Genomic DNA, 21,779 nt, shown 5'->3' on the forward strand with positions numbered 1-21,779 from the left:
AAAATACTTACAGCCCTGTTGGAGGTTTTGAAGACAAGGCTCATCGGTTTTATGTACTTTCCAATTTAAAGACCCCTGAGGTTCAAGAAAGAGCTGTTAGCAGTGTTAATTTTGGAGAGAATTGTCAGATATCACGTGCTTTGGTGAGTGATGTTTGCAGCCGTAGTCAGACTCGCACTTTAGTCAGAACTTCAATAGTTATGTTCTTAGTTTTCTGTGTGTATAATATGAACTTATTGTCCAGACATAACAGAAAAACTAAATTATGTCTGCAGAATCTGATATGGCCCAGGGTTACCCTCACAGAGTTATGTCACTGTGTAGGAATGCAGAAATCTGCACTTCTTGCTTAGGATAAACTCACCATTATGTGAAACATGAATATCCATGCCCCCTGCCCAAAGTTGTTGCTCATCTTACTCTCTAGCAGAGGAATCCTGGTCACAGACCGGGACCCTGTTGTGTAAGGTGGTGTGCGCACACACATGCATACCCCTGCATGAGTCCCATCCTTGTCGATTTTGAATTTCAGCAATGAAAATACAGTCACAGATAACAGTTGGAAGTGCAGAATGGGTAGTGATATCTGTATTCTGGTAGCTTATCACGTGTCAGGTTTTTGGAGCTCTTCTGGGAAAGTAATGTTTTGTTTTCTGTGGATGATGGGAAGATAAGGCTAGTGGGCCTTTCTCCCTAGAATTTGTCTATAACCAGTGTAACCCGAGGTCCATGAATAATTCACATTTCCTGGTCATTAGTGTTCGCTGAAAACGAGTATTCATCGTAATATAGTTAAGCTTATAGTTAACCCTGTAGAGAACAAGTAGTGGTTAGCACTTTCTCATACCTTAAGGGGGCGGGGGGGGGAATTCCCTTTTGCAGTCTCATTCAGAAAGTTTTCGTATGTTCAGAAACAGGATGATAGTATTTCTTTCAAATCACCATTGCATATGTGGAATGGTTGACTGTCAACAGCTGTCCTGCATATTGTTTGATATGAGCAATAGCATAGATCCATGGTGATGCTGAGGAGTGGAAGTAAGGAGAAAGACCCCCCTCAAAAAATTGGTTGAATAATGATGAAATCATGAGAGTGGAAAACTAGTTGATGTCTCTTCTTTGTGAAGAGCAACTGGAGTTTGTCTCCATATTTAAAAAGCCAGTCAGTATGCAGACACCTTCAGTGATGCTAATGCTGCAGCAATCTGCAAAGTCTTTGAGTTAAGAGCAATATTCAGTTTAAAAAAAAAAAAAAAGTAGCAAGAATTCCTACTTACCACAATGGTTCTGCTGTGTTCAGTGCACTTTTTGTCTCTGGAGTAGGATGTATGATTTATTTTAGCATATCTTTGAAAGATAAGGTTTTTCTACATGTGTTTTGTTTTTTTTTTTTTTTAAAGAAAGAAAGAAACAAAAAGGATAAATAATGTAGGACAGAAAACTACTATTGCTGCTTTTTTAAAAATACATTTGCCTCCCCACCTTTACCAGTGGTAAAAGGCTTGTAACTTCAAAGACACCTTTATCTTCCTTTTTAGTGCGTTGTTTTGGGATTAGGGATTCTGTAGTTGAAATGGAACACCACCCCTGGACCACTGGGTCTGTTGTAACTCATCACTTTCATCCTTAACCCTGTAAGTCCATTTCACTTGTTTTAAAAATGACTACGTGAGTGTCTGCATCAGTCAAAACTATATATGAAAGCACTACCTGTCACCTCAACCAAATGAGGTAAAGTAGGAAGTCAAACTCCCTGTCTAGTATGACAGATAATACCAGCTTCCAAGTCTAAAACCTGTCATTCCTGTTTTCCCACTGAGAAGAATCATTGTCCAATTATCAGCTATATTGTTTTTTTCATCTTTTTAATTTAAAGCTCTACCAAGCATCATTAGTGGGGGAGGAAAATGACAAAATGGAGCAGAGTATATCACACTGATGCTGGAGAAATGACACCTTTGTTCATTCTCATCTTTTGTACAACATCGTGTGGCATTATTCTGGAAAATCCTGCTCTCTAGGCACATAGCAAATATCGATGTCTGTCCTGCCTGCCTTCCTGGCTCCCTGACAGCTGAGCTTTGAGGGGACAATGACACTTTGGAACTGGAGCACAGGCCAGCCAAATGCAGAAGCTCTGTGTAACATACGGAAAATACAGAAGTAGAAAGTTCCTGAGACATTAATATGAGGAATCTGCCATGTGCAGTTTTACAGTAGAAACAGGGTGAAATGGTTTCTCAAACTGTCTACTGATATATTTCAATACCCAGGTATATTGCTGGGCTCTTTGTAGTATTTGCTTTTGAAATACGTTGCAGGGGGAAGGGGCAGTCATGCACTAGAAACTGCTGGGTGGATCTGTACACAGTTGTATTGCCCTGGAAAGGCAATGGATATTCGGATGGGCTGTGATGCAGCCATTTTCAGAACATTTTGACTCCAGTTAGTTTTCTTCAGTGTTTTGAAGAATATGAATTTTTTACCTGAGACTAAGCATGGGAAAAGTTAACCCAAAATGTATTTGGCCCCAAAACTGGGAACAACGAAATGAGGAGTGGAATTGGATGGCAAAGTTTAACTTGTCAAACAAATGGTGCTGGATTCTTTCAGTAATACTGTGTAACACTCTCTTGTTTGTAATGACTGTTTTAAGTAGGATTGTTTGACAGAACTAGACACTTCTTTCTTTCATCTTTGTGATGTTCAGTAGTATGATGAGGGGAAGGTCATTCTTGGAATTAAAATTTTGCTTCTGTGATACCAGTTCTTAAGAGAAACCTCACGTTGCAGCAGGTGATTTGTCCCTTAACAGCAAATCAGTTTGTCTTACCCAGGTATTCATTGCCCCTGAAAGGAATGAAATCTTTCTTAATGTGAATCAGCTTTGCTAAGAAATCATGCATATCGCTTGGCAAAATAGGATGAATAAAACCACTTTATTCTGTGAAAATATTGGTCCTGTACAAGTTGTGATTTTTTTTTTTTTCAAGCAAAAGACATACTGCAGAAGATGCCTTGTTGTAGCCGAACAAGGCTTAAGGTTTCACAGGTCCTACAAGCATTGTCTCTCAAAACCTACCCAGAAAGTGCTCTAATGTCAGGATCTGGTAACTTCACATTCACTTGATCAGGTGGAAGTTGTGTGGAGGTATTGAACAAGCCTAATAAGTGAAATGGCTATGGATTTGATCCACTGAGTTCCTGTATCCTTCACAGCCAAAATTTGTGTCCTTTTACAGCCAGGACTCGCAAGTATGTCTTAGGATCCCTAATTTGTAGCTGAGGACTCAACAGATGAAGCTGTTCTTGATAAGTGTTCCTTAAGCTTCATGTTCTTTCTCATGTTATTTCTAGCCAGTTTTAGCTGTTTAAGTCACCCAGACAGTTTCTCATCTTGGTTATGCCCGCAGTGTGCTGGCGAGCGTTTAAATTGTCTCCTCTTTCCCTGCTCGGGGGTGTCACGTACAGCGGCGAGCACTCTCCCTCTCCGCTGTGTTATCATCCAGGCAGGGCCTGCATGTAACGTACAAAGCAGCAGAAAGATTGCAGAGTGAGGTGCCAGAACTGTACCCCACTGCCTGATTCAGGTGACATTGGCATTTGTTGTATGCAGTCTGGCCACAGGTCAAGTAACTATATATCACTTTAGAGTTTAGACAAATACAGTGCAGTTCATTTCATTCACATCTCATTTTAATGAGAATTTGCCTCTAGTGTTTCATTAAAGAGGACAGAAAACCTGCCTTTCATGTGGTTTCCTAGCTAATTGCTGATTATAGAGGAATTACATAATACGATCACAAAACATGCCTCTAATCTCAGTCTTTTTCACAATAATAGACTTTGATATGAAAAAGGATTTTCAGTCCTTGGTAGATGGTGTACAAATTTAGATGCTGAGGGTTTAACGCTGCAGGTATGGCTTAGCCTACTTCAAAAAAAAAAGAAAAAAAAAAAAAAAGAAAAATAAGAAAATTAAGTTCTGCATTCCTAACTTGCAAATACTTTGCTTTCTGTCCTCCTGTTCAGGAACCCTGGGATGCGCAACACATTCCAGCACTGTTCTCTGCTTTCTGTGGTTTGCTAGTTGCACTTTCTTATCATCTCAGCAGACAAAGCAGTGACCCATCTGTACTGATGTAAGTTGCCTGCAAATCTTATTTATTGATTACTCCGTACAGCGCGCAACCAGAGTGATGCCTGGGTTTCAGAACCGCAGGGACTGTCTCCCAAAAGTACTGTGGTGAGGTAGAAATTCCTCACCATGTCTGCCTGCTTGGTATCAGTCCTGTAAATAAATGAAGTGCTGCAGTCAGATTATCAGTAAGGCTGGTGCTCTTTAAACAGCACTATCCAAATTCTCTGAAGCAGATTTCACCCTCTGGGAAATTATGTGCTTGCCGTGTTGGAGGATAGCGATTTAGTTGAGGGGGCTCTCAGGGTACTGGAGTTGCAGAATGTGCATTGGTTAGCACCGTGGCAAGGAGAAAGGGCATTTGACATGCTGGGAAGATGGCTCAATTCCAGCTCTTGCTGAGGGTCACTGTCAGTAGGCTGTGCTTCTGTTTGAGATTAACTCCTTCCTTTTCTGTGCTGGTACAGTCTGCTAAAGGTAGCTGAGGAAAGGTAGTGTGTATTAAGAGCTGCCACTGAGAACAAGGGAGATCCAGGGGAGAAGTTCCCAACATTGTGATCTGCAGGTTGAGGTGATGTGAGAGAGGCCCGTAGATCCATAGCTCAGGGGTGGCAGACATGAGTTGTCCTGTGTGGGAACTGTGCTTTAGGGCTGTCATGGGGGCTGTGGTGTTCCACAAGCAGCTGGGCATCTATGTATGGGATTAAGTAAGCAAACAGGTTTTGTGCAGCCGGTATCACCATGCCATCTGGGATTCTGCTTCACAGACAGCTCAGTCTTATCCTAGAACAGTGCAGAGGGCCTGTGAGGTTCTCTCCTTTGACACACGAGGTGTGTTGTGTGTGCTTTGAGGTGAGGCTCTCTAGTGTATGAAGATTGTAGTAGGCGTACGGTAAGTCAGGGTGGTTGGACGCACAATTCTGTAATGCGGGAGAGACAGAGGGGGAGTGGAGGGCTTTTTAGGCCATTCAAGATTATGTTTGAGGAGAGAAACTTGGGAAAAGGAGAAGAATTCTGATGAGGACAGAAAGAATATAGGGCACTAGTGGAAAATTGGCATCCCAGTAAATCTTACTGAAGAGTTGAGAAATTCCTTCTTTACCATCCAGAAGATTCAGAGAATCTGATACTTATACATTACTAGGTTCTGATGTGGCAAAGCAACAAGAACTGCTTATATCTATTGCCGTTAACTTTATCCAAAGTCTACTGTGTCTGGCACTGATGTCAGTTTGACCTGGATCAAGCTTTGTGTAGGTAGTGTGTAGTTCATCAACTATTACAGTGTGGAACTCAGGTATGGAAAGAAGTGAAGCTGTGTGCTGTATTAGGGAGATTTGTTTAGCCTTGGAGGAAAATATACACAGGTAAATTGCAAATCAGCATGGAAGCGTGAGCTCTTTCAATTTTGAAGTAATTTAAATGTATTCTTCTCTCCCACTCCCCAGGAAGGACACACCAGTTCATTAACTTCTTTAATAAAACAGAAACTTGTCTTTCCTTAAAACAAAAGTTTTAAGGAAGTAATCTTAAACCATTAAATCCATTTTAACTTTTAAATTTAGCTAGTGATTTTATAATGTTCTTAATCAAATCTTCAGCAGCTGAAATGGTTGTTAAATATCTTAAGATTAAGAATACGTGTATAACAACATCAAATGTTTATTATGCAATCATGATAAAAATGTATAATCCTTAAAAAAAGAGGTTTAAGATTTTTTTTTAAATGGCTCTGAACTTAATTAAAGGAAGTTAAGGAGATTGGAAACAGTATTTAAGGGATGGCCTGTGGCATAAACGTGAAGATGGAGGAGGAGGTAGCACATAAATCTTGAACTGAAGATTAATATACAATTTATGCAGAAATAGCCTCTTTGTTTAGACCCACATTAGAAAGGCCAGTTTCCCATATTGGTTTCAGCTTAGCTGAAACATTAATAAAGGGCATGAATGAAACAGTACCCTCTCTGCACATTCCTCTAAATGACTGAGTCACATTGTTTGGACTGCTGAGGTGCCTTAAGATTTTGACAAGGAGGTTCTGCCCTGATCACAGGTAGAGCTGGTTTGTGTCAATCTCCAGCTATACAGAGATAAGATAGCTACTGCATACATGAGGAAGGAAACCTGAGGCCACTTCTCCTCCTCTGCCCCCCAGGAATATTCATATCTGAAAGACATGTTCAGAAGCATTCTAACTAGGATTTTTTTTTTAACAGGTCTCTTATTCAATGCAAATATGTCCCTCACTTTCTGCGTCAACAATTTGAAGATTCATCAGCAGATCCACTCCCAGAAAAGATGAGAGAATCAGTGGTAAGACCTTTTCTTTCATTACTTCCTGTTCAAAGCTCTCTCCCATCCATTTTCTCCACTGAGGAACTTTTAAATATTCTCATTTATATACATCATATACTTATAAAAGCACAGAAAATGGGAGGATCTCTATCCTGTTCCTTTAAATCCACAGATGGAAACTGAGAGAAGTTCTTCTAGATCTTCTTTCCAGTGAGGCTGGAAGGGAGAAGGGGGATATTGCAATTTTGCTTTCTAAAAGGGTTCCTTTGAAGGACTCGGCAACATTAATTCCTTAATACAGTTGATGGGAAATGCACTCTTAGAGCTTGGGGAATGAGGCATCTCATCCTGGTACTCAGAGAGCTAATGCAGGTTCTGTGCATAGAGTTACAGCCTGGCAACCTGGTGCATACAAGGTAGGCTGGATTGTTCAACGAACATTCAAAAAGGTAAGCAGTCCTGCCAAACTCCCTGTCTACGTTGGAGGGGGACAGGATTTGGTCCACAGAATTAAGTGTCTTTAAAACAGCCCTGATTCTTTCTTTTTCTAGGGCTAGGAGTTGACCTGGTTTTCAGGAATGCCTTTTTTTGTGCCAGGAAGTACTCTTGACTGTATGCCCTCCACCCCAGCCAAGCCAGGTGGAGCACAGACCAGACTTGCCACCTGGAGGTGGAAGGAGCATGTGAAACTTGACTAGTATGAGAGAGGGAGGTACATGCCTGGTTCCCAGCATTGCCGTCTCATCCTCTCTTCTTTGCTTGGCAGGCTGTTTATTTCCTACTGTCCGGCACGTAGCTCTAAGTTTGTGTCAGCTTATTTCCCACTTTAGCTTAAACATACAAAGTGACCCATCTTCCTTTTTGTGTCTTTTTATATAAAAAAACCTCACTGTTACCCAGGGGAGGCTGATGTTATAAAGAGTTAATGTGGGAAGGTCATCAAGTTTCCAAAAGTATTAAGGGGTGTTTGACATTTCTTAGAGTCATGAACTGTCCTGCTTCCCGGCTGTCAGACAGCCCTTCCTCCTGACCACATCCCTAACGCCTGCATCTGAGCATTTGCAATCTAGGCAATTATTCCTAAGTTCCTGAATGTTTGCAGAAGCAAGGAGTGTTCAGAGAGTGCCTGAAAGACAGACTGCCTTTTTTTTGACCCTTAGACATGACCTAAGAGTCTATAGCGCCTAGTGGTACAGGTTGCTAATGAGGTAGCTGGCCTGGCCTGGCCTCCAGATGTCCCTTCGAAGGGATGCATCTGTCCTGTACATCTTGTATCATATTTGTTGGGCATTTTATAAGGTGTTACACAGCCTACATTCAACACATGAGCTGATCCCACACTACCAATGTTTTCTACTTTTCTTTGCTAAGCTGCTGCTTAGATTGTTATTTTCTACCATGTATAATGTTATTTTAAACTGCTTACTCTAATAAGGCCCACATAAGATTAAGTGATATGCCTATTTCTTGTTGCTTGTGTTGAGCTACAGTTCATTGCAAACTAAACTATTTGCAACAAGGTCACACTGCAATATGAATGTCCAGCTGGTAACAGAGTAAAAACCCAAGTATTTATGTTAAAGTTTTGCTATATTCTCTAGTATTTCTGGTGTGTAGGTTATTGCCACAGTTCATTGTCAGTCCATTCTTGTACGTGGGCACTGTATGGCAGATGCAATGGAAAGCTTCTCGTTTCCCTGTATTTATATCCCACTTGTATCTTTTGCTGATAGTGCCCTTCTTAGAGCAATACAGAGTCTGATCTCATCTGTTCTGCAGATGGAGACTGAAGCAGTTATTGTGGCTGTCCGCTTAGTTGGTTTCATTTCACAGCGCAGAGGGAAACCTTGAGCAAGGCTTCAATATATTGAAAACAAAAACCAAAAGAATGAACAAATTCTCATCTAAAATCCTGGCTGTATTTTCAAAACAGAGTCATGTTGCAAACTCTTGACCTATTTTTGTGTCAACAATGTGGACAGGGATCTGACATTTTATACCAACAGTTACCATGTGGTTCAACCGCACTTGGGCCACTGAGCCACTGGGGTGGAAGATGCAGAAGCGTAGGGAGGACTGCGGTGGGACTGGCCAGACATAGGACTTCAGTTCTTCTCTTCACCATGGCTCATTCCTGTCATGTTTTGCCAGTGTTTTTTTGCATTTAATTAAGTGGGATTCCTGGCACCTTTTGCTTTCCAGGATGTACCTGGTTTTGGGGATTGGCACTTTTTTGCTCTGTACATTTGATACTCCATGCTGCTGCTTTTAGACGGAGGCTGCTTTCCTTCAGTGCTGCTGGAGCTTGCTAGTTCTTTGCCTTAATTTTTTTTCTCTGTCTGGGCTTCCCTCAATCTGTATAAAAACTGTAAGCAAATGTGTTTGCTTACAATGTCAATTAGCAGTGCTAATTCTTCCACACTGGGAGATCTCTTGAAGAAAGAGAGGGCAATTTCCGATTAATGCAGGCTCTTTGTCTAACCCCTGTGTTATCTGGTACCTCTGTCTCAATTAAACACTAACCAGTTTGCCAGGAGACTCCCACTGCTGTCTCACAGTGCAGTGCTAATAGAGCAAGTAGGGAAGAATTGAGGCAGGAGAAAATGCATGTGCCTCAAGTTTGAGGAGCACAGTCAAGCCACAGTCTCTGCTGACTTGCTTCAGCAACAGCAGTCATGTTTAGGATGTAGGACTCGGCTGACTATTAAAAGCCAATTTTAAGTAGCTTCCAGAACTTCTGCAAGGGGATATTCAGACAGTTCAGAAACTGGGTGAAACAATATGTCAGTATTTGAACGGGATTTCATGGTGGTAGTTCATTTTTTCCTCTTGGAGTGCTCCTCTGCGAGGAGAGTATTCCTAACACCCTGTCAGGGGCAAGAGATGGCAGGATGCAACACAACAGCCAGCCTTGCCCTGGTCTATATACAGACATCTGGTCTACAGAACATACCATTTAAATAAGACCCATTTTAATCAGAAATCCTGAGGTGTATGGAACCAGATCACTTCCTCAAGGAGCTGAAAGCAAACAAGGTTAATATTGAAAATTAATGTGTTGTATTCTGTAGTGGCTTTGCATTGATGTTAGGAATAATAAATACAGCATCTCTAATGTTTAGTTACATGACCTTTACTATTTTCCTTTGCTTGAATAGCTGTGTAAGAATTGCCAGCTTTGGAAGCCTGAATTATAAAGCAGCTGTGATGGATAATTGACCATTCAACTTTGAGAATGGAGCTTCCTACCATTATAATTAATTTCTATAGGCATCCACATGGCTGATTACTAGATTAACCAGTGGCCTGAGGGTGCTAATGTGTTACATTCAAACTCAGCTTCCTTCCTGGCCTTTAATACAAACATTTAGATAGCTAGTAAAAGGATTTGTACAAAGCTCCAAAAGCATAATTGAAAATAATAATTAAAAAAAAAAAGGCGCCACTATGGTATATTCTGCTTGTAAAATCTCTGAAGCATCAAATGTGATGTTGGTTTGGGTTTTTTTTTTTCCTTGAGTGTAAAATGGAGAAAAAAGAACACCTGCTTTCAGCCTAAACGATAACAGTGATTATCTCTCACTGCAGAGATTTTAACTGTGATCAGAGCTTAACTTTTCCACGTTGGACCAGCTGCAACGAAGGACTCAAGCATCACATTATAGGGCTATTCAACATTCAATTCATAAGTGTCTGGCCTTGGGAATGGAATCCAAAATCCTGCTTTAGATAGTTGGGTCTAAATGCAGGACAGAGAATAGAGTTGCGTCCAAGGTAGGCGCATGCTTTGCAGGAGCTAGCTGCCTTCAGCAGGAAGGGTGGAAGCTGCAGATCCACCCGCAGCAGCCTGTAGGTGGAAGCCCAAGGTTTTTTTCCTGGAAGGTAGCTCGGAATCCCCCTCGGTCAGAGATGACTGCCCAGGGTCAGCCCCTTCCTGGGGGGCCCTGACCACTATGCCATGATGTGAAACAAAAGCAACTACTGCTCAGCCTTGTTTTAGAAGGAAAAAAACCCTGAATTTTGTGAGAAGTTTGAAAGTGTCTGCCACATCAAGAAGGAGCTCCCGTGGGGACCTCTGTGAAAGTCAGCAGCTGAGCAGTACATTTACGTTTTGAAGCGTTTTTGTGCAAGGGCAAAAGGGCAAGCCTGGGCATATAAGATGATACTTTAAACACTTTAGATGTTGCCAGAGTTGGAATGCAATTGTCAGATTTGGGTTTAAATACCTGAATAATAATCTTTGCTTTAAAAACATAGGCCTGTTCGTGTATGGGATTGTTAATGTTTCAGAAGCAGTGAGAGCACCCTAAAAAGAACACTTGCAAACTCAAAGATGGGAAAGATGGGAAATACCAGTCCTGTGCAATATAACTTGTGTAATACGTTTTCTTTGGAATGTAACCTTTTAAAAAGATTCTCTTTGGTGAGCTGGCACTGAATGGAAAGTTAGGATGCCACCTCTCCCCAGAATGTCCATTATTATCACCTCTGCTGATTTTACAGCTAAATTCTTAATATTTGATGTCATTCTTAAAATGGCAGCTTCTTCAGATTGTGAGAGAAATAAGTCACTTTAATAGTAATCCTTTCTGGTGGTACAGAAGTGCTTGAAAATATGATTGGAGTATGTTTGTTGTTCTTACAAACTTGTTTCAGATTATTGAGTAGTTGGATTCAGCTGTGCAGAAAATGATACTTGATCAAGACTTTTCATAATATGTGTTCACAAAAGGGCTGAAATAATACCATATGAATTTGGCACTGCTTAACTTTCTCAGATGCTGAATTTTACAAGCTAAATACTGTTACTTTACGTAGATTTTGTATGCAACATCTTTAAAAAAAATTGGAAAGGCTAAAAAAAATTCTTTCTATTACATGCATTGGTAATAGTTCCCTTATCCATCTTTATTAGGGCTTTGACCATGGTTTTTCAGTACTGGTCCGCATACTAAAAACATTTGAGTTAAAGATGGATACACAACTTGCTAGTGAGAGAAGGTCTGAACCGAATGGAGAGGACCTGTGGGGACAGGCAGGGATTAAAGATTTGTTCAGAGAAGAGAAGGCCTTTCCTGTGAGGACCCTCACGCTGTGGTTCTCCTGTTGCACGCCACAGCCAAGAAGCAAGGAACAAGGCCAGCAGTATTATGTTTTCAAAAGATGGTTGTGAAGAGTTAGGAAGACCTAACTCTGCTCCTACACCTTCCCACCTATAGACCATGCAGAGTACCGGGCTGTCTGGAGAGGGCACAGCTCTCAGAGGGGAGGGAGGGCTGTTCTTTTGGAGGTGCGTGCTCCTAAGCAGCCTGGGAAAGGGAAGGATAGTGGCGATCGCTTGAGAATTCAGCTAAACCGGATTGGAGTTTCCTGGGACAAAGCAAAAGTACTTTTTGAGCCTGAAGGCTTTTTAGTCCTGCTGAATTTCAAAGGCCTGCTGCAGTAAGTGGAAGTGCTGATGCTTCTGACCTTTTACTAAGAAGCATCTTTTATAACAGGGAGTGAGAGGCAGCCTAAATATAGTTGTTGCTACCAGCTTCCCTTGTAATTCGCAACCCTTCTGTTGTTCACTTGTTCTGCTTGCTTTCTTTTTATCTCCCTTATTTCATAGGTTTGCTATCCCATCATTATTTTAGTTTTCTTTCTTTTTCTCTGATGAGATACATGAAGACTACCTATATTGCAGCACGAGGAAATTGGATGAGCTTCTAATACTAACAAAAGTGTTGCATTTTGTATGTTGTTTCTAGATGTCTTTGAATTTGAAGAATAAGTCAGTTTCTAAACCAAGAGCTACAAACAGTTACTCATTTGATAACTTAGCAGTGGTATTGAGCGCTGAACTTAAATGCCCCTCTCATAAATCTAAGGCAAGATTTTCATTTACTCACAAAGACGTTTGGGTGGCCTCTGAGGTTCAATTCAGAAGATCGCACAGCTCACAAGCTATCTTGTTTATTTGTTTACTGAGAATGACATTTTAATCACAAGAAAAACAGGCTGGAAAGACAGTGATGTTTTCCAATCTTTAGAAACAAAATTAATCCTACCCTAGTTACAGATCTTTATGTAAAGTCAGACGTGTCCTTTCATTATCATTCAGTGGCACTAGAAAAAGGCCTTGTCTGTAATCCATAAAATCATGCTGAAATTTGGCTTCCAATGCAGAAAATCAGAGAATGGGACGTGTCACTTTAGAACATAATAAATATATTAACTTCGTGTCTCTGAAGACATTACAGAAAAGCATGAGTCATTTCAGTAATGCAAGAGAAAGTGAATCTGAAGAAACCTTAATGCTTGCAAATGGAACCAGAATTTTGATTCCCAAAAATAAAAAAGTCATAATATAAAAGAGTTATATTCCTTAAACAGAATCAGACTCGGTATGAAAATGTATTACTTTCATTTCTCCAATCTTAAAACTATGTTATTTAAAAATATAATTTAAAATTAGGCATGATGAATTCAAATGTGATTAGTTTGACAGACCTAAAGTGTGAAGAAATAATTTCCCAAAGCAGAGTGGAGAAAATACTTTTGTATCAGGGAGTGCTGATTAGCCTTATCACAATGCAGACTGCGAGTAATTGAGAATGGACTCATTTACTTTGGTCAAAATAGTATTGGCTTGCTAATTTTGTATAAAATAATTATTTTCACAGAAAGAAATCTTGAAATCGGATCTCATTGTCTGCACAGCGGCTGCTGTTCTGTCATTTGCTGTCAGTGCCAGTACTGTGTTTCTATCATTAAGGGTGTGTATCTGTCCTTCTTCCCCCCCCCCCCCCAAGGTATTATCTCTTTTATGTAAAACCACAGGGTGCTTTCACTGGAAAGAATAGAGATTGTGAGAAAAGAACTTAGTGAAAATGTATTTACTTTTCATGGTAACATTTTTTTTATGTGCAAGGCAGTTAGTTTGTGGATATTTGTATTACTTTTAGTGTTACTTATTTGACATCTCTTTCCTTAAACCTCTGCATATTCACAGCTCTTTTATGATGTGGAACCTGGGGGACAGAATGAGTAAGCCTGATCACTTGCCTTTTTTCCTCCAATTAGGGAGGAAAAAAATTGGTTCATTTTGTGTGCAAAATACATATTTAAAAATCTATATCCACCTGTGGAGTCAGAGAGTTTGAACATAGGAATAAAAACTAATTGCACAAAAATACAGTTATAGGAACTCTTAAAAACTGTTAAAAAAGTTTTATATAAAAATGTTTGCAAATTATAACCATGTATCATTTTTCTCTTTTGGCCCAGCCATTTCTCAGCATTGTCCTGTTTGCTTTAGCTTGGACTGTGGGATTTGTAACACATTACGTACTTCCTCAGCTTCGCAAGCATCACCCCTGGCTGTGGATCTCCCACCCCATACTTAAAAGCAAAGAGCACCAGCAACGGGAAGTGAGAGGTTTGTAATAAAATCTTTTCTAAACAATGGATGCAATGACTTGCAGCTTGTCTTGGTTTAAAAAAAAAAAGAATCCAGAAGGAACAGAGCAGGGAGAATAAATCATGCTTTGCATTTCCCTCTTTTGAATAGCATGCATAGCCCATCTTTTCCATTTCCCTCCCCCCCCGAATCACCAGCATGTCTGTGAACCTGTAGAATTTGTCTCCTGAGAGCACTGCACAGAAGGGCTGAGGCTGGGCAGGCACCTCTGGAGATTGTCTAGTCCAATGCCCTGGTCAGAGCAGGGTCAGCTAGAGCAGGTTGCTCAGGGCTGTGTCCAGCTTTTAATATCTTCAAGCATGGAGACTCCTCAACCTTTCTGGACAACCTGTTCTAGCATTCAATCATCCTTACAGTAAGAAAGGTTGTTTTGGTTGTTTTTTTTTTTTTCTTATGTTGAAATGGAATTTCAGTTTGTGCTCATTTCCTTTTGTCCTGTCACTGGGCACTACTGATAACTGGCTCCATTAACTTCACCCTCCCCATCAGGTATTTATACCCACAAAATGACCCCAGTCAGGCATTAATAAGATGCCCCTGGAGCCGTTTCTTCTCAAGGCTAAGCAATCCTGGCTCTCTCAACTTCTCCTCCGATGTCAAAAGCTCCTGTCCCTTAATCATCTTACTGGCCCAAAGTGGCCTTTCATGACCCATCGTCTGAGCTGCCTTTTGCTTTTACATTACAGTAATGTTACTTGCTGCGTTGCTTGGTATGTTATAGCTCATGCTTAATACATTGGCATTTTATATAATTTAAAAACTTAAATGATTGATGAAATTGAGGAGAATTTTTTGTACTTTCTGACATATAACTATATATCATTTGAACAGCATGGGTAGTGCAAGTTAGAGTTCTAATTTCCATCATAACACTTTAGAGAAACATTAAAATTGAAAGGAACCGTGAAATTTTCTTGAAGACTCATTCTTGCTACTGTCCGCTGGCTTCAGTGGGTAGTGCCCTGATACATGTGAGTATCAGTAAATATTTTAGTATGTTGAGGTCTGATTTTCTGTTCTAGTACAGTTATTTCTGCAAGCAGACAGTGTACTTTGAGAAGCACAGCTTCCCTGCCCCCCCCCCCCCCCCCCCCCAGCTCTCATCTTGCCTTTGCTACCAGCCAAAAGCTTGCTTGTCATTTCTTGATGGATCTTGTGCCTTAATCATTCTCAATATATGTTCCTGAGGTGTTTGAAGACAGTGTTGTCAGAACACAGTCTGCTGAGGGACTTTAGTCTGTTCTTCAACTAGACAACAAAAGAGTTCAGATCACTCTCTGCAAAACCATGCATTAAGGATTTAAATCTTTTTTTTGAAAAAAATCATGTCTTTCAAAACGATTACTTTCCACGCTTTTCCACTTGGGTATGAAAAAAAGTACCCAAGAGACTTGATTGAAGGTTGCCTTTTAACTTTTGCTGCAATACGCCAAGGAAAGTATAGTAGAAATAAAAATCTTATTAAGGATCGTGCCCAACTGAAAACATTGTTCAGGGCTTCCTCTCCCTGACAATCAGTAATTCTGATGAATACCCAAGTTTTATTGTTTGTTACATCACTTAATCATAAAAGACTGCTGTAGGATTTCTTTCTCTTGTCCTGATTAAGTCTGTCTTCATTTGTCAGGAAACATTGTTTTCCTAAATGCAATGACTCAGCTTTTGAAAAGGTTGAGGGTAGAGACTGATCTCCACAGATGGGTTTCCTTCTGCTTTGAGATCAGTTGCATTTCCCATGCTACCCGCTGCGGGCAACAGGCTTTTTTTCCTTCTTTTGCAGTCCTCATTTTATATGTGGTCCATTTCCGCACTTTGGGGCTTAAGTATTATTGCAATGTATGTGGTGGTGCGTGTTAGAAAACAAGAGTAAAAAAAAAAATATATATATATTTCAGTCTGTTAGACTGCTGCAGAGGCTTTTTATCATGTTCTGAGATGAGACAGGCTGAGGAAAAGGTTGTGTAGTCCCTTTGATAGATATGTCTGACAGGCTGTCTTCTTTCTTTTACCCTGTGAGAAAAATGTAGGAGCTGAACTTAAAGGTTCCCTGTTTGTATAACAAGAGAAGCTTGGAAAAGGACAGTATCCTGTAGTTGTCAGTTGTGGATAATGAAAGGACAAGTACACAAAACAAGATAGAATCATAGAATCATAGAATTGTCAAGGTTGGAAAAGACCCTTAAGATCATCGAGTCCAACCGTTAACCTATTGCTGCCAAGTCCACCACTAAACCATGTCCCCAAGCACCATGTCTACACGTCTTTTAAATACCTCCAGGGATGGAGACTCAACCACTTCCCTGGGCAGCCTGTTCCAATGCCTGACTACCCTTTTGGTGAGGAAGTTTTTCCTCATATCCAACCTAAACTTCCCCTGGCGCAGCTTGAGGCCGTTTCCTCTCATTCTATCGCTTGTTACGTGGGAGAAGAGACCGACCCCCACCTCGCTACAGCCTCCTTTCAGGTAGTTGTAGAGAGTGATAAGGTCTCCCCTCAGCCTTGTCTTCTCCAGACTAAACAACCCCAGCTCCCTCAGCTGCTCCTTGTAAGACTTGTGCTCTAGACCCTTCACCAGCTTTGTTGCCCTTCTCTGGACACACTCCAGCACCTTGATGTCCTTCTTGTAGTGAGGGGCCCAAAACTGTACTCGAACTGAAGCCTTGCCAGTGCTGAGTACAGGGGCACTGTCGCCTCCCTGGTCCTGCTGGTTACGCTATTTCTGATACAAGCCAGGATGCTGTTGGTCTTCTGGGCTACCTGAGCACACTGCTGGCTCATGTTCAGGCGGCTGTCAACCAACACCCCCAAGTACTTTTCTGCCAGGCAGCTCTCCAGCCACTCCTCCCCGAGCCTGTAGTGTTGCATGGGGTTGTTGTGACTCAAGTGCGGGACCTGGCACTTAGCCTTGTTGAACCTCAAACAGTTGGCCCTGGCCCAACGATCCAGCCTGTCCAGATCCCTCTGCAGGGCCTTCCTACCCTCCAGCAGATCGACACTTCCACCCAACTTGGTGTCATCTGCAAACTTACTGAGGGTGCACTCGATCCCCTCATCCAGATCATCAATGAAGATGTTGAACAGGACTGGCCCCAACACCGAGCCCTGGGGAACACCACTCGTGACCGGCCGCCAACTGGCTTTGACTCCATTCACCACCACTCTCTGGGCTCGGCCGTCCAGCCAGTTTTTAATGCAGCGCAGAGTGTGCTTATCCAAGCCGTGAGCAGCCAGCTTCTCCAGGAGAATGCTGTGGGAGACAGTGTCAAAGGCCTTACTAAAGTCCAAGTAGACAACATCCACAGCCTTCCCCTCATCCACTAAGCGGGTCACCTTGTCATAGAAGGAGACCAGGTTAGTGAAGCAGGACCTGCCTTTCATAAACCTGTGCTGGCTGAGCCTGATCCCCCGGTTGTCCCACATGTGCTGCGTAATGGCACTCAAGATGATCTGCTCCATGACTGTTCCCGGCACCGAGGTCAGACTGACAGGCCCGTAGTTCCCCGGATCCTCCTTCTGACCATTCTTGTAGAGGGGCATCACATTTGCTAATTTCCTGTCATCTGGGACCTCCCCGGTTGACCAGGGCTGCTGATAAATGATGGAGAGTGGCTTGGCCAGCTCCTCTGCCAGCTCCCTCAGTATCCTCAGGTGGATCCTGTCTGGCCCCATGGACTTGTGAGCATCCAGGTGGAGGAGCAGGTCAGTGACTGCCACCTCTTTGACAACTGGGGCTTCACTCTGCATCCTATCTCCATCTCCCAGCTCAGGGGCCTGAAAACCCTGAGGATGACCAGTCTGACTATTAAAGACCAAGGCAAAGAAGGCATTAAGTACCTCAGCCTTCTCCTCATCCTTCGTGACAATGTTTCCCTCCACGTTGGCGACCACAAAATGTCTGTGAGGAGCTTTTACTGTATAGAATTTAATTCAGCTTCCTAATTTTTGACAAGTGTAGTGCTATGGGGAGACGAATGATTTCTTGCAATTAGATGAGCAGCTGGTAATGACAATTCCACAAGTTTATTCCTGGCTTTGTTTCATAGCCTCTGGATGAGCTGTTCAAACTTTCAGGCCTTCCACAGAATAGCAATTATCAATCAGACCAGTTCTCATGATGCCCGTATGAGATAACTCATTCATTCATTGTCATTGTTTTGCCTGACTGAAGGAAGAAAGGCTGAGGTCAAGGTGTATGAGCTTATGGTATAATAGATATGTAGAAAGTAGTGCAGTACTGAGTGAGAAAGAAATCCTGAAACACTAGAGACTCTTTTTCTTCTCCTTCCTCCCCACCACTGCTTTTATACTGCACAGATTCATGTAAGCCATTTTCAAATCATCCACGTGTTTCCCTGGGCCCCCTCTGAACATGAGCTCTTTTTGTTCTGTCTGCATTGTCTGCACGCATTTCTCTCTGCTCCTGCAGCTACCTTCTTTTTAGTCTACTTGATATGCATATCTCTTTATTCAAGCTTGAGTTCTTAAACAGAGCTCAGCTTTGGGCAGCTGGATGAAGTTCTTGAGTGGAGCTCTGAGAGCAATTTGTAGCTCAGGGGGAGGAGAGAGGAACGGCGAATAACAGCTAGGTTCCAAAATGGACATTTCGCTGCGTGTATGAACTTCTAGGAGGTGGCCTTTAGGTAATAAGAGGAGGAAATATTTTTGCGTTATAACAAGAAACAGAAGTTGATTGTATTTTCTGAAGGCAGATTTTTGCAAGAGCATTGTCTTAGTTTAAGATACTGCCAAAGCATGACTTAAAGGTAATTTGGAAGGATTGCTTTTAGATATTTCTCTTTGAGCCTATACAATATACAACTGTGCCTGTAGAACATACAAATCTATTGATTTGGCATGTCGTCTTTGCCTGTCATTGGAAAGGTATGTGTGGGAGTGTGGGATGTGTATACATAATTATTTTCATTTCTGCAGGGAAGAGTATTGGAGATTCAGTAGCTGGCATTGTTATTTGAGTCAATACCAAGTTCTGCCTTTTTGCATTCACTGGTTTTCCAATAACCTTGTCTAGCTGAGCTCAGTTCAGAATAAAGACATTATTTTTGTCTGTACGCAAGTATTTCTGAACTCAGTTCACCTAAGTTCTCATGGCAGTTGAATTGCACAGAGCACTCAGTTCTTCTTAATACTCACATTAAGCACTGTGATGTTGTTAGAAAAGTCTGCTGCAAAAAAAAGATATTCTTTACTGGTGAATGATGTGGTCCTGGCAGGTACTTTTTACAATGGCTGTTTAAGTGTTTTGAGAAACATCTGTGACAGTTTCTAGCTCCTGTTAATTCTTCAGTCTTTAGATTTCAAAGGATATTTCATTTATCAATGAGGTCAATAATACTTTGCAGTCTAATGAACAGTGTTTTGCCACTACAAGATGGGGAGGGAGAGGCACGGAGTTCAAATGAGGTTCCCTAGGTCATCCACCAGGTCAGTACCAGAGCTGGAGAGGGCCTCTCTGGAGTCATTACATCACTAAAACTGCTATTTAATATAGTGACTGATAATTGGATTATGTAGAGACTACCAAATAGCATGTGCCATCTCTTAAAGTTTTTGAGCATTTCTTATGAGTGCGGTTATAAGCGGCAGAACAGATACTCTCTAAATTCAGAGAACAAAATTATTTCTCTTTTGCAAAAGAATTATGAATTCTGTTGTTTCATAAATTGGTTGATTACATTTATTAATGTGAGCTAACTCATTTCTTCTATGCTATTGCAGTGCAAAAAATGCTGATAATTTGATGAAACGATCTGTTATCTGGGTTTCTATTTCAGATGCTGCTCATTTGATGTGGTTTGAAAGGCTCTATGTGTGGCTTCAGTGCTTTGAAAAATACATTTTGTATCCAGCTATAATACTGAATGCCCTCACCATTGATGCTTTCTCAATTAGTAAATACAAGAAGCTTGGTACACAGTAAGTAGATTATAACTCAAAGCATGTGATTAGTAGAATATTTGGTTTTAGACTGAAGATTGAGAAATGAAATTTGTTTCTTAAATAAGTCTATTTGCTTGTCACAGTTTGCTTTCCTGCATTATTAGTTCAGTATAAAATAACTATCAGCTTTGCTGAAAGAAAAAAGCAAAACTAGCTTAGCACATGCTAAGACATGACTCCAGTGAGAGAGAGAGAAATTAAAAGATTAAAGAGCTATATATAGATATATATGGCATGTCTAAATGTCAATTAAAAGCAAGACATGCTATACCAGGCTGCAGGTGTTTGATGGGCATAAACACAGTGGGGTAACTAGAATTAATCAGATGAAAATGAGAAATCTAGGCTGGATATCGGGAAACATTTCCTAACTGAGGATTTTTAAGACTACGGTGTATTCTCCCAAAGGAGTTATGAGAAGCTTCACCACACAAGTCTTTTAAGGCAAGACTGAATAAAATATTCAATAGTGTAGAATGGTGGGTAGTCCTGCATTAAGGGTGGTTTGAGAAAGGTGGGGATACAAGTTTTTCCAAAGTCTGATGTCTCTGATGTTAAGCAGAACTGGTGATGCTGATCCATGGTCTCACAGTATGATCCTTGCAGACAGCCTTTTACGGTAAATATTTTGGTCAGTGACTTGCCTACTGCAGATATTCAGCAGGCTTAGTGACTGCAGCATCCCCAGCGAGCAGAGTTTCTGCAGTCTTTTTATCAGAATGACAGTGATGCAGATGATAAAAACAAAGAAACAGCCTGTGTTCAGGAAGGAAGGTTCCAGTAGCAGGAAAAACTGCTGGAGGTGGGGGGGTTCCTCAGTATTAATAATAATTTAGATTCTTAACTTTAAATATTAGATAAAAGAACTTTGATGTAAAAATTGCATGTTGTTTTAATTATTCTTATCTCTTGAAGAGCAGCACAGCTTTAGGAACTACACAACTATAAGGAAAATGTGGCCCCTGCTTTTAGGGGCTGAAAGTAGGACTAGGGCGTTAGTCAAATTTTCTGCATATTCCTCCCAGACAACTACTTTTCCAGAGAGACTCTCACCAGTCACTCAGAGAGCCTGTGTAGTTCCCCATTGACCTTTTTTTTCCCCCAGGCACTTGGGAGATGCTAAGGCCAAGGTGCTTCAGGAGTTTAGGTGAAACTGAGTTCACACTCATCCCTCTGTTCGGTTCTGCAAGGCTGGGAGAACTAAAAAGTAATCAAAATGTCATTTGTTGCTAGTTAGCAGACGTGACTGAATACATGCACGGAGCAAATATGTAGGGTTAGGAAGGTGCTATTTTTACATAGTCATTCCTCCAAGCTAGGTTGCACTTTAAAGTATCACCTCCCTCAAGTGTTCAGAAGTAGTGAGTCAGTCCCCCAGAAATCCTGAGATTAAAGAACGTAATTACATTTGTCTGCCTCTGATTGTTTGGCCATGACAGTCCTTTCCTTCCTCATCCCCCTTGTGTCTGTGTGATCACCTTGGATTTAAAACCCGTGTTTTTCTCCTTTTTGTTGTAATGGAGGTCTATCCACAACAACCCCAGTATCCCTTCTTCTCTGGCACTCCTCTTTAATATGCTTCCCCTACAGCTACCATGTAAATACCACATGCAAAACATTCGTCCTCAGATCCTACCTCTTTCTCCTCAACTCTGTAAGCCCGTGAGGGATCCTGGATTCTCCTTGCTCCTTCCATATACCGTGTTACTGAGGGTTGTACTTTCTCTACTTTAATACATAAATACCCCTTTTATGTTGTTGGGACATCCCTTAGTTATTTACTGCCCAAGGATCAGACCACATCGTATCTTAGAGAAGGGAAGGCGTCACTCTCCTGCTTTGTGTCTGAAAGTGTCTGAGGTGGTATGTTTTGCATGATTTGATTTTGGAGCTTTTCTTAATTTGAATGTATTTTTTAAAGAA

At 41.3% G+C, this 21,779-nt stretch overlaps 1 protein-coding gene across 2 annotated transcripts in view; it reads left to right on the plus strand.

The window, feature by feature from the left end:
* The window catches only part of PCNX2 (pecanex 2), a 165,017-nt gene that overhangs the window by 65,440 nt on the left and 77,798 nt on the right, over nt 1-21,779 (plus strand). Inside the window, exons 16-20 of one of the 2 annotated variants that reach the window (XM_087775005.1) lie at nt 4,033-4,142; nt 6,358-6,454; nt 13,102-13,194; nt 13,706-13,856; nt 19,691-19,832. In XM_087775005.1, coding sequence (XP_087631131.1) covers nt 4,033-4,142; nt 6,358-6,454; nt 13,102-13,194; nt 13,706-13,856; nt 19,691-19,832 — 593 coding nt within the window. The remainder of the gene's footprint in view (nt 1-4,032; nt 4,143-6,357; nt 6,455-13,101; nt 13,195-13,705; nt 13,857-19,690; nt 19,833-21,779) is intronic. The other variant, XM_087775006.1, reaches the window with a different exon arrangement.

This window comes from Nipponia nippon, unplaced genomic scaffold, assembly GCF_047370975.1.
Source record: "Nipponia nippon isolate SJK-2023a ecotype South Korea unplaced genomic scaffold, ASM4737097v1 scaffold_4, whole genome shotgun sequence".
NCBI lineage: Eukaryota > Metazoa > Chordata > Aves > Pelecaniformes > Threskiornithidae > Nipponia > Nipponia nippon.